Consider the following 12,468-nt stretch of genomic DNA (forward strand, 5'->3'; position numbering starts at 1 on the left):
TCGGGCGCCGGCGGCGAGGGCGCTGGCGACGTCCAGGCACCCTCTGCAGACGGCCAGGGTGCCGCGCCCGGCGACGGCACGCCGCCCGCGACCGGCCCGCGCCCCGCGGCCTCGGCGCCGGTCTACCTGGAGGACGACGACCTGGAGCTGATCAGCAGCGAGGACGAGGCCGGCGCGGTGGCGGAGGCGGAGCCCTCTTCCGACTATGTCCCCCGACGAGGAGGAGCTGGTGGAGCGCGCCTCGCCGGGGCCCGACGAGGCCGCCACGCCGCCGCCTGGGCCGCGCCCCCTGCAGGCGACGGCGTGGGCCGACGCCGAGGACCCCGACTTCTCGCCGACGGCGGGGGGCGGCGGGGGGGTGGCTCACGCCCGGCCCGCCACCTCGCGCCGGTCGACGGGCGGGCCGCCAGCCGCGAGGCGCGGCCCGCCGACTCGGGCGCCACGGTGGACGCGCGCGCGGCGCCCGGCGCGGCGCGCGGCGGCGCCGGGGACGGAGATGGCGGGGCGCTCCCCGCCCCCCGCTTCAAGCTGAAGATCAAGCTGGGACCCGCAGCGCCGCAGTCCCCCGGCGGCGCCGCGCCGGCGCCCGCGCCCTCGCTGACCTCCTCGCTGGCGCCGCGCTCCGCCAAGCGCCAGCGCAGCAGCCTGCTGGAAATGTACGCGGACGACCTGGCGCTGTCGGACGGCGCCGACGGCGCCGAAGACGCCGACTTCGAGCCGGAGGCGGCGGAGGACCACGCGTCGGACGGCGAGTGGAGGGCCGGCCGGCGCGGCGGCGGGGGGGGGGCGGCGGCCAGGCGCTCACGCGACTTTGGCGACGAGTCCTCCGACCCCGAAGCGCCGTCGGCCTCGCGGCGCTCCCGGTGCGTCGCAGTTTGGATCTGTTCTTTGGAGGGAGGGGTTGGGAGGAGAGGCTGCTGCTGACGAAGGGAGGGTGGGTATGAAAGGACTTCGTGGGAGTCGAGCCAAAGGCTCTGCACGTCGCGTGCACGGTCCCAGAAGCCATCCAGGGCGCCGCGCAGTCCCCCGCTCCAACCCACCACCCGCCGCACCGCAGGGCCTCCAAGCCCAGGGCGGCGCCCGGTCCTGCAAAACGTGCGCGTCGTGCATCCGCTGTGCAGAGCGTGGCGGCCGTGGCGGCACTGACGGGGCCGGACGACAAGCCCAGAGGTGCTTTGGAGGAAGGGGGGGATGGGGATGGTGTCCTGGGTCTGAGGCTCACTGATGTTTGTGTGGTCTGCGTGACGGCAAACACTGTGCACACTCGCTCCTCTCCCGCCTGGCCCTTGCACCGCCCCTTCCCCAGGCCCCCGCCCGCCTTCCTCCCACCCACCCCCCCTCCTCCACCCCTTCCCAGGCAAGCATCCGGTGAACAAGTTCATCACCACCATCATCACCCGGCTGAAGCGCAAGAAGCTCTGGAAGATGTACTTTGGGGGTCCGGTGCGTGGACGGAGAGGAGGGCCCACGTTGAGCTGAGGTTTGGGGGGCACCTCGGTGCCCGGAAGGAGGTATTCCATCGAACCAAGGATGGGTGGACTTGCGATCTTGGTCACACTCCAAAGCAGCATCCCTCCCGCCGGCAAACTCCTCACACCAACCAGGTCACCTCGGCGGCGGCTCCCGACTACCACAACTGGGTCCGGCCACAGGACGAGATGTACCTCGATAAGATACAGGCAAGGCTTGGAGGTTGGAAGGGAGTTGGTGCACCTGAAAGGGAGGGTTGGGAGCGAGTTTATGTTTTCGGTTCGGTGCCATGGAAGGGCGATTGAGAACCCTGCCGGTCCCCATCCTTGTTCACAGAAGAAAGCTGGGAACGGCAAGTACACCAGCGTCGATGGGTTCCGCCAGGACCTGAATGCCATCCTGACCAACGCCATCAAGTACAACTCCATCGGCCACGGCCGGCATGGTGGCCCTGGTGAGGCGACGCAGAGCATGGAACGATCACATTGCATGGACCCAGCAGCTCATCAAGACGCTGAATGCACCTCTCCCAATGTCCTCCCCCTCGCAATCCTTAGATGTCATCTCTTATGCCGAGGGCCTGGTATCAGACGCCGAGGTGGAGATCGAGGCCCTGTACCCCGAGATCAGTGCAGCTCAGGTGCGCTGTGTGATTCGTAGGACAATGTGGGGAGATTAGGGTCCAAGCCTGTCGGGACGGACCCCATGTGGCTGTGGAGGGAGTAGCTGGCCTCACGGGGGCTGCTGATTGCTGTAGCACCTGCAAGCCGGCCACCCAAACCTTTCTCCATGGCCAACAGCTCCCGATGGCCCCGCACAGGCCGCCTGGGACGCCCCGCCGGAACCCTACCCCGAATATGCTCCCGTGGCCGCCGAACCGCATGCAGCCCTGGCGCCTCAAATGGCCGTGCAGCAGGACCAATGGGTCCAGTGCAACGCGTGCCAGAAGTGGCGAGTGATCAGCCCGTGAGTGATCTGGCGCCTGGTGTGGAGGGGCTTGGCTTGGGCAGGGGTATGGAATTGGGCCTTCCGATGGCGCAGTTCGCACCGGGAAGGCCTGTGAGCTGCCAGATTACGTTCCTGTGCCTCGCCGTCAAAGCGATACACCCATCGTGAACCCACCTTTCCCACATGCAGGGCCGTGTATCAGGACACAGTGAGCCCTAGCTCCAATGACCCATGGTACTGCAGCATGAACTACGATAGGTGCGTGGGGAGTGTCGCAGATCCGTTGTACACTGCCTTGTTTCGGACATAACCATGGTGCTGTGGGAGCTGGAGTGGGCGATGTCGTGCAGAGGCGTCAGCAGCGGGGACGATACTTTGGCCACGCTCCTCCTGCCGCAGGCCAGGAGCTGGCTGCCAGGATCCTGAGGACACCTGGGTGGAGCCCGCGGCTGTGTGACAAACCTGCCTCTGGGAGGAGCACCCCTTTGCAAGTACAGTCAACACCTTGAGTTGCAGTTTGGCCCATACTTCCTGGCAGCGCTCAGCCCTTCCCTTGATTTTCCTTGCAGCGCCTTATGCCACTTGACATAAACAAACACGTGTGGTACAGAGAGCCATCAGGCACCGCTCGTTGTGATAGGGGAAGCTGGGGTTGTAGCCTTTACCTTCATAAAGAGCATCCAGCGATTTATCTGCTGACTCGCTGCCATCCTCTGACACCAGCAGCAGCAACGTTCCTCCACATCTCTACCAGCACCGTCACTGGAATGCACTTCACCCGGATCGTCTTCAGAGACACCCAACATGCCATTGGTATGAGAGCCTGCATGCTGAGATGAGGAACCCAGGCCTGCTGGATGCCGAACCTTGCCATGCATCATCAAGACCCACCAATCATTCCATAATGACATCGAGGGCTTGCTACCATGCTACTCAATCTATTTGGGACAGTAGTGTTGGTTCTCATTCATGATAAATGATGCCAGGCATTTGGTAGGTCCAAGGCTTTCAAAGGTATGAGCACCAGGACACGTCCCATGCTCAACAGTCGCACTAGTCCCCAAAAAGCTTCTCGACCTATTGACAGATCAGCGTATGCGTATACACCTGCGAAATCCAGGCCAAAATTCGCTTGTAGCGGCGTTTCTATGCTCAATTTCAGGGTTAACAGCGTTGAATATCCGAAATCAGCCTTGTCTGAACTTTCTTCGGGGTTGCTAGGCACAGCATCAGGCTGCAACTGATCCACGGCAGCAACATCCTGCCGCTTGAGATTCAATGTCCAAAATTTGGCGTCCTAATAGGGGGTCTCTGGGGAATTTGCACATTCTTGTCGAACTTCAATCCTTCACATGAACACCCTCGACGTCACCGCAGGGAGACTGCGGGACGCAGAAGCACCCTTACCCGAGGACCACACTAGCATGATCGAATCGGCTTTGTAATGAGAGCAATGGTTCACAGAGAAACAGAATCCATACGAGTTGGTTTTCCCTGCTGATATCAACATGGGAAGGAACACGGATCGCCATTATAGAAAGAAAGAACATCTCGCAAAAGCTTTCGCCCCTGGACCGAGATTTCCCTCGGGTTTGTAAGCCTGCGACGGGTCCTCAGCACTCACATAGAGTTCACCATGCCGCCGAGGAGTGGGCCAGGATACGGGTACCCCGACGAGTACCAGGGTCGTCCCCCGGCTGACCTGGATGTCGAGTCGGATGGTGACCCCGGGGAGTCGGAGGATTCCGACGAGGAGGCCGCAGCCCTCGCTCGAATTCGAAATCGGAGCAACTCGCGCCGGGGCAGCACGAAAAGGGCGAGCGGCGAGGGTTTCCAGCGCGTGAGCACGGCGACAGCTGCCAAGCGTCAGAAAGGCCCGGAACCGATCGTGGATGCAGACCTCTGGGTGTGCTGCGACCGCTGCAACAAATGGCGTGTCCTGCGCAAGGATGTCTTTGATCGTACCGTGCGGGAGGACGAGCGCTGGTACTGCGAGCTGAATTTCGGCAGGTGAGCGGACGGGTGTCGGGGTCTGCGTGAGTGGGGACCGAAGTCATGGGGAAGGGGCCAGCCGAGTCGTCTCCCCCAGCAAGGCAGCGCCATGCACACACCTGCTCCCCTTGTCGCGCTGGCACACCCCTCCTGCTCACATGGCCCTCCTTGCATGTTCAAAGTTCATACACCAGACCCCCATGCCACCCACCCCTTCACACAACCTCACAGGCCCGGCGCCTCCTGCGCCGACATGGACGACGAGAAGGCGCAGGCTCTGGGCCAGCGGCCCAACCACCCCGCCCCCCAGGCCCCGGCACCCCTCACCCGCCCCGCCGCCGCCGCCGCCGCAGGCCTGGCCCACCACCTGGGGCCGGGGCTGGGGCAGCGGGCTGTGGGGGCGCTGGGCGCCGGGCCCCATGGTCCCGGCCCGGCCTTGGGCGCCGCCCCTCAGGGCGCCTACGGCGCCGGGTCCCCAGGGCGCGTACGGCGCCGCCACCCAGGGCGCCTTGGCCTCCAACCCCGGGGCGGCGGCCTACCTGCAGCAGCACCACGCCAGCCTGCAGCAACAGCTGGCCGCACACCAGGCGGCCGCCGCGGCCAACGCCTCGGGCGGCGGCCGGCCGCAGGGCGCGCACCAGATCCCGGCCTACCTGCAGGCACAGGTGGCGCTGGCTGCCGCCGCCGCCGCCGCGGGCGGGCGGCCCGGCCTCTTCCCGCAGGGGGGCTCCCTGCCCAACAACGGCCAGTTCGGCCTGCCCCAGTTCGGGGGCCTCGCCGGTGTGGCGGCCAGCCGCCCGCTCCAGGGCGTCGTGGCCGGGGGGGGACTCCCCGCCACACAAGCGCCGGCGCCGGCGGCCAAAGCGCCCAGTCCCGCGCAGGCGGCCCCCGCCGCGGCGGCGCCGGTGCCGCCCACGGCCACCGGCCCGGCCGCCGGCCCGCCCACGGTAGTCTCCGCGCCCGCCCTGGGGTCGGTGGCCACCACAGGGCCGGCGGCGGACGCCGGCAGCGACGTGGCGGCGGGCACTGGCGTGGGCTCGGGTCCCACCCCCACCTCGGGACAGGCCCCGACCCCGGCCCCGACCCCTGTGGGCCCGCCCCACTCTGGTGCCGACTCCGATCCACCCCCCCCGCCCCCTCCAGCACCCATCCCCGCCAGCCAAGCCCCCCCTGCCAAAGTGCCCTTCCCGCCCCCAGCGGCACCCACTGCTGCCGGCGAGGCGCCGGCGCCCGTCCCCGCCGCTCCCTCCCCGCCCCCAGCGGCGCCTGTGACTGCTGAGGAGGCACCCGTACAGGACGGCCCGCCTGCGGCACCCCAGGACGATGGTGCGACCGCCGAGGCAGCCCCCGACGCTGCACCCGCCGAGGCTGCCCCCGACGCTGCCCCCGCCGAGGCTGCTGCCGGTCCCTCAGAGACTTGACGGCGGCCCTCACCCAGCCCATCCAGCCCATTTCCAGGGCATCGCAAGGCACACCGCCATGCTCCCCACATGACCCATGGACCCCCTTCCCGGCGGCTGTTGTCCCCGTACCCCGTCTACCCTCCCCTGCCCACGCCGTGTGCGTGGCGTGGGTCCCAGCCGTCTGTTGCTCACCCCCTCCCCTGCCTGGAGTTGCCACGGGGGCAGCGGGCCCTGACCTGACTGTACGCCCCCCTGATCCTGTCTGATGTGAAACGCCTGGTCGTTCCAGGCCTCAAGCAACGATACGAGGCACGCAGATGGGGTTGTGCGCTTTTTGTTGGGGGGGATGGTGTGTGTGTGGACTGCATGGGGGACCGGGCCTCGTGCGGCCATACCGAAAGCCGCGCACCGCCATCGGGGGCGGTGTGCGACCACTTTTACCGAGCCTTCGGCCGCGAGGGCTCGGTGCCCACCAATCGCTCAGTAGCCGCCGTAGCCGCCGTCGGCCGGGGCAGCTGCCGCGCCCTCCTCCTGCGGGATCTCGGTGACGATGACGGAGGAGGTGAGGAAGGTCTTGGCCACGGACGCGGCATTCTCCAGCGCGCAGCGGATGACCTTGGCGGGATCGATGATGCCCGCGGCCAGCAGGTCCTCGTACGCGCCAGTTGCCGCGTTGTAGCCGAAGGCGGGCGACCCGCCGTCCAGCACACGCTGCATGACCACCGACCCGTTGTCGCCCGCGTTGGAGGCGATGAGCTCAGAGACGTGACGGCGGCCCTCACCCTGACGCCCCAGCCCATTTCCAGGGCATCGCAAGGCACACCGCCATGCTCCCCACATGACCCATGGACCCCCTTCCCGGCGGCTGTTGTCCCCGTACCCCGTCTACCCTCCCCTGCCCACGCCGTGTGCGTGGCGTGGGTCCCAGCCGTCTGTTGCTCACCCCCTCCCCTGCCTGGAGTTGCCACGGGGGCAGCGGGCCCTGACCTGACTGTACGCCCCCCTGATCCTGTCTGATGTGAAACGCCTGGTCGTTCCAGGCCTCAAGCAACGATACGAGGCACGCAGATGGGGTTGTGCGCTTTTTGTTGGGGGGGATGGTGTGTGTGTGGACTGCATGGGGGACCGGGCCTCGTGCGGCCATACCGAAAGCCGCGCACCGCCATCGGGGGCGGTGTGCGACCACTTTTACCGAGCCTTCGGCCGCGAGGGCTCGGTGCCCACCAATCGCTCAGTAGCCGCCGTAGCCGCCGTCGGCCGGGGCAGCTGCCGCGCCCTCCTCCTGCGGGATCTCGGTGACGATGACGGAGGAGGTGAGGAAGGTCTTGGCCACGGACGCGGCATTCTCCAGCGCGCAGCGGATGACCTTGGCGGGATCGATGATGCCCGCGGCCAGCAGGTCCTCGTACGCGCCAGTTGCCGCGTTGTAGCCGAAGGCGGGCGACCCGCCGTCCAGCACACGCTGCATGACCACCGACCCGTTGTCGCCCGCGTTGGAGGCGATGAGCTTGAGCGGATAGGGCAGCGCGCGGCGCAGGATGTCGGCGCCCATGCGCTGCTCGTCGTTGTCCAGGCTGCCGCGGAAGGCGTCGATGCGCTGCGCCAGCTGGAGCAGGGTGCAGCCGCCGCCGGTGACGATGCCCTCCTCCACCGCGGCCTTGGTGGCGTTCAGCGCGTCCTCCACGCGCAGCTTCTTCTCCTTCAGCTCAGTCTCGGTCTGGGCGCCCACCTGGATGACAGCCACGCCGCCGGACAGGCGCGCCACGCGCTCGTTCAGCTTCTCCTTCTCGTACTCGGCCTCCGTCTCGGCGGCCATGTTGCGGATCTGGCGCACGCGCGCAGCGATGGCCTCCGCGGTGGAGCTGTCCCCCACGATGGTCAGGCTCTCCTTGGAGACGGAGATCTTGGCCGCCGTGCCCAGCACCTCCTCCCCCGCGCCGTCCAGGGACACACCCATCTCCTCCTTCACCACGGTGCCGCCGGTGAGGATGGCGATGTCCTCCAGGTAGGAGGTCTTGCGCTCGCCGAAGCCGGGGGCCTTGACGGCCACCACCTTGAGCGCGCCGCGCAGCTTGTTCACCACCAGCGTGGCCAGCGCCTCCTGCTCGATGTCCTCAGCCATGATGAGGAGCGGGTAGCCGCCGCGGATGGCACCCTCCAGCACACCCACCATGTCGCGCGCGGTGGCGATCTTGCGGTCCACCAGCAGCAGGCGGCAGCCCTCGTACTCGGCCACCATGCGCTCCGGGTCGGTGACAAAGTAGGGCGAGATGTAGCCGCGGTCGAACTGCATGCCCTCCACCACCTGCAGGCTGTCCTCCGCGGTCTTGGACTCCTCCATGGTCACCACCCCCGCGCGCCCTACGCGCGCCATGGCCGACGCGATGAGCTCGCCGATGACGGCGTTGCCGCCGGCCGACACGGTGGCTACGTCGCGCAGCTCGTTGTCGGAGACCTCGGTGGAAAGCGCGGCCAGCTCGGCCACCAGGTGCGTCACCGTGCGCTCCAGCCCGCGGATGACCTGGACGGGGTTCACCCCCGCCGCCACGATCTTCATGCCCTCCTGAATGATGCCCGCCGCCAGGATGGTGGCCGTTGTGGTCCCGTCCCCAGCCAGGTCGTTGGTCTTGGAGGCCGCCTGGCGCACCAGCTTGGCCCCGATGTTCTCCACGGGGTCCTCCAGCTCCACCTCGCGCGCCACGGTCACGCCGTCGTTCACGATCTTGGGGGAGCCGTACTTGGTCTCCAGCACCACGTTGCGACCCTTGGGGCCCAGGGTCACGCCTACCACGCTCGCCAGCTTGTCCACGCCCGCCTGCATGCGCTTCAGCGCCTCGCCATCGGTGTTGAAGTGCAGCTGCTTGGCGGCGCGGGTGACCGCAGCGCCGCGCCGCGCCGGCCGCGTGGGCACGCCGGAGCGCCGCAGCGCGGGGCGAGGGCCTGTGGAGGTGTGTGTGAGGGGAGTGAGGGGTCGATTGGGTGATGGGAGTGGGGAGGAGGGGTGGTGGTTGGGGGATGTCCGAGGCAGGGTACACAAAGCCACCACGTGCCGGAATAGCATAGTCTGCACCAATCATGCGCAGCCACGGCACATCGTCCGGCCTCCGCATCCCATGTTTGAGGCAAGCTGGTGCATGCACTCGAATGCATGCACGCCGGTGCCTGTGCACGACTCTACCATGGGCTGGCCCTGAGCCGTGACCCTCGACACCAAGCGGGGCCCCACCCATTCCAGCCAAGGAAACAGCATGACAGGCGTGCACCATGCGCTCGATGCGACCATGATGCAGCCATGTCATGCCCCTGATACACTGCCGGGGCGCGCACATGGCCCTGACGGCCGGAGTCCCTCACCTCCCCATCCCCAACTTCCAGAAACCCGCAGCGCACCTTGCACGCCGATCAAGCCGCGCGTGGCGGAGCCGCTGGATACCATGGCGGAAATCATCTGAGAGGAGTGGGTAAGGCTCGAGAAGCACGGTCAGTGTGAGCACCGTGGAGGGAATGCATGCAAGGTCTCGAAGGCTCCCAAGGCCGGGATGGCTAGGCACTCGCTCACGCCACGGCACACACATCCCCTCACCTCGCTGTCAAGGACCAATATCTAAACCTTTTCACTCGTGCCTGTCGAGGTGGATGATGATCAAAGAGGGTCTCGCCATGCATTGTGCGGCAAATGGGGCGTGGCGAATGGATTGCGGGTGGAAAGGGCGCTTCGCGCGAGCCGAAGATATGCCGCTACCGGGCTTGCGCCGGTTGCACAGCTGCTTCCCGCAAGCGGGATCTGACTGGCGCAGTTGGTTGCCTCTAATGGCGAACCAGAGGGGGTGGGGGGGGTGGGAGGGCGGGAGAAGACGAAGCAGGGGGGCCACCAAATGCAGTGGGACGAAGTGCATTCGCAAAAAAGCACTTTGTCAGCATCAGCATGTTGACCCCCCCGTTGACGTCGCGGTTGACAACATGGACTCTGTAGCCCTTGTTGACACACCGCTTGGTGTCCCACACGTCCACCAGCTTCTCCTCGCCGTTGCGCACCCGCACGTACTGGTGGGCGTGCAGGGTGGCGTGACAGGCGCAGCACAGTTTGGAAGTCCTGTGCTCGTCCACCACCACCACCCTGCACACCCGCCGCAGGCGCCGCAAGAAGCGGATCCAGGGCCCCGGCGGGGGCCCCCGCCATGATGCCCCCCCGGTCCCTCGGGCCGACCACGTTGCCCACGCCCACGACAGTGGTCATGCCGGGGGGGGGGCGGAACTGCTCCGCTAGCCGGTTGATGGCCCGCTCCCTGCCAACGTAGGCCTGATGGTGCAGCTTGCGGAACGGCTTCTCGTCCCTGTGCCAGGTCAGGCCCTGTCGCAAGGTGGGAACGATCCACGCGACCCGCGACAGGAGCACCTCTGTGCTCGCTGTCTTATAGGTCGGGCACCTGTGGGAAGGGAGTGGGGGAGGGGGGGTTGATCAAGAGGGTTGGTACAGTTGGAGCGATGCGAGGTGTCGCGACACAGTGCCCACCCCTGCGAGGCATACCCCTGCATTAACGCCACAAACCAATCACCACTCACTGGTGCAGCTTCTTGACATAGGGTGGGGCCTTTGCGTGCCACTTTGCGATGGTCTTCTCCCGCCGCTTGGACCCCGACATGGCGTGGAACTCCTTGGAGGAGCAGGATGTCACGTTGGCGTGTTCGTCCACCGCGGTGAACATCTTGGTCCGGCCGGGGTCGATGCCGACGTACAGGTGTACCTTGGCGTCCTCTGGAAGGGGGTCCCGCCTGCAAATTTTAGTGAGGGGGGGTGGGGTGGGGGGGGGGAGTTGTGTTGTGGGAGCGCGGCACGGGTGGGGGGGGGGGGGGGGGGGGGGGGGGGGGGGGGGGGGGGGGGGGGGGGGGGGGGGGGGGGGGGGGGGGGGGGGGGGGGGGGGGGGGGGGGGGGGGGGGGGGGGGGGGGGGGGGGGGGGGGGGGGGGGGGGGGGGGGGGGGGGGGGGGGGGGGGGGGGGGGGGGGGGGGGGGGGGGGGGGGGGGGGGGGGGGGGGGGGGAAAGGAAGGGGAAGCAGAGGGTCCACCAAAAGTTGTGGGACGAGGTGTATTCGCAAAAAAGCACTTGGTCAGCATCAGCATGTTGGCAGCCCCGTTGACGTCGCGGTTGACAACATGGACTCTGTAGCCCTTGTTGACACACCGCTTGGTGTCCCACACGTCCACCAGCTTCTCCTCGCCTCGGCGCACCCGCACGTACTGGTGGGCATGCAGGGTGGCGTGACAGGCGCAACACAGCTTTGATGACCTGTGCTCGTCCACCACCACCACCCTGCACACCCGCCGCAGGCGCCGCAAGAAGCGGATCCAGGGCCCCGGCGGGGGCCCCCGCATGATGCCCCCCCGGTCCTGGGCCGACCAGTTGCCCACGCCCACGACAGTGGTCATGCCAGGGGGGGGGCGGAACTGCTCCGCTAGCCGGTTGATGGCCCGCTCCCTGCCAACGTAGGCCTGATGGTGCAGCTTGCGGAACGGCTTCTCGTCCCTGTGCCAGGTCAGGCCCTGTCGCAAGGTGGGGACGATCCACGCGACCCGCGACAGGAGCACCTCTGTGCTCGCTGTCTTATAGGTCGGGCACCTGTGGGAAGGGAGTGGGGGAGGGGGGGTTGATCAAGAGGGTTGGTACAGTTGGAGCGATGCGAGGTGTCGCGACACAGTGCCCACCCCTGCGAGGCATACCCCTGCATTAACGCCACAAACCAATCACCACTCACTGGTGCAGCTTCTTGACATAGGGTGGGGCCTTTGCGTGCCACTTAGCCATGGTCTTCTCCCGCCGCTTGGACCCCGACATGGCGTGGAACTCCTTGGAGGAGCAGGATGTCACGTTGGCGTGTTCGTCCACCGCGGTGAACATCTTGGTCCGGCCGGGGTCGATGCCGACGTACAGGTGTACCTTGGCGTCCTCTGGAAGGGGGTCCCGCCTGCAAATTTTAGTGAGGGGGGGTGGGGCGGGGGGGGTGAGTTGTGTTGTGGGAGCGCGGCACGTGTGGGAGGTTGGTGGGTGGGTGGGTAGTTGCATACGGTAACGCACTTCGCTGCTGGTAAACTGCACACCCGCAGTCACTCCCGGGAACAGAGCAGCCAACACTCCCGCACCACTTGTAAGCGTTCCAGGCAATCACTGCAGCATGTCGACAAGCCAGGAGAGCCATCCCTATCAGCGCACACCCCAGTGGTACAGTTACGGACCGCTCACCGGTAGTATTCGTCGGCGATTCCCCTGCTGTTTGGGGCGCCCAAGGGCGCCCCGCCGCGGGTGCGCTTGCCGCTGGTCTTCGGGGCGTCGGGGGGGCGGGGCGGGGGGTCGCCGGGCCGGGGGGGTCCTCTCTGCCGCCGCAGGGTCACGGTGACGCTGTAGCCGTTGGTGCGCCAGTGCCCAGCTGAGTACCAACCGCAGCCCTCGAAGCGGCGAAAGTTGAACAGGAGGGCGAAGAATGCCCAACCAACATGCACGAACCAGTCCGTCTTCTTCTCGTCTGTCTCGCCCGTCTTCTTCCTCCCCCGCTTCCCCTCTGCGTCCACCTGGTACTCCTCCGCCTTTCTACGGAGGCAGGCCTCGATGGCCTGTTTCTTCCTGGCGGGGATGCCATGAACCTCCTCGAGATTGAGGAATTG

The 12,468-nt window shown here is 67.0% G+C and overlaps 3 protein-coding genes across 3 annotated transcripts in view; 1 reads left to right on the plus strand and 2 right to left on the minus strand.

The window, feature by feature from the left end:
* The window catches only part of F751_2426 (Transcription initiation factor TFIID subunit 1), a gene marked incomplete at both ends in the record, with an annotated part of 9,672 nt that extends 7,232 nt beyond the window's left edge, over positions 1 to 2,440 (plus strand). The window contains 7 exons of the mRNA XM_011399294.1: positions 1 to 752; positions 1,058 to 1,170; positions 1,358 to 1,443; positions 1,605 to 1,703; positions 1,807 to 1,924; positions 2,028 to 2,110; positions 2,291 to 2,440. The exon at positions 1 to 752 is cut by the window's left edge and continues 1,116 nt beyond it. Coding sequence (XP_011397596.1) covers positions 1 to 752; positions 1,058 to 1,170; positions 1,358 to 1,443; positions 1,605 to 1,703; positions 1,807 to 1,924; positions 2,028 to 2,110; positions 2,291 to 2,440 — 1,401 coding nt within the window. The remainder of the gene's footprint in view (positions 753 to 1,057; positions 1,171 to 1,357; positions 1,444 to 1,604; positions 1,704 to 1,806; positions 1,925 to 2,027; positions 2,111 to 2,290) is intronic.
* Positions 2,441 to 6,293: 3,853 nt separating this feature from the next.
* On the minus strand, positions 6,294 to 6,653 carry F751_2427 (RuBisCO large subunit-binding protein subunit beta-2; the record flags this gene model as incomplete). Its single annotated transcript, XM_011399295.1, has 1 exon — positions 6,294 to 6,653. One exon carries the CDS (start codon positions 6,651 to 6,653, stop codon positions 6,294 to 6,296), a length of 360 nt encoding a protein of 119 aa, XP_011397597.1.
* A 391-nt stretch (positions 6,654 to 7,044) lies between these two features.
* Positions 7,045 to 8,634, minus strand: F751_2428 (RuBisCO large subunit-binding protein subunit beta, chloroplastic; the record flags this gene model as incomplete). The annotated part of the gene is made up of 1 exon (XM_011399296.1): positions 7,045 to 8,634. One exon carries the CDS (start codon positions 8,632 to 8,634, stop codon positions 7,045 to 7,047), a length of 1,590 nt encoding a protein of 529 aa, XP_011397598.1.
* Between the last annotated feature and the right edge of the window lie 3,834 nt (positions 8,635 to 12,468).

The sequence above is a fragment of the Auxenochlorella protothecoides genome (genome assembly GCF_000733215.1).
Source record: "Auxenochlorella protothecoides strain 0710 unplaced genomic scaffold scaffold22, whole genome shotgun sequence".
NCBI classification, from domain to species: Eukaryota; Viridiplantae; Chlorophyta; class Trebouxiophyceae; order Chlorellales; family Chlorellaceae; genus Auxenochlorella; species Auxenochlorella protothecoides.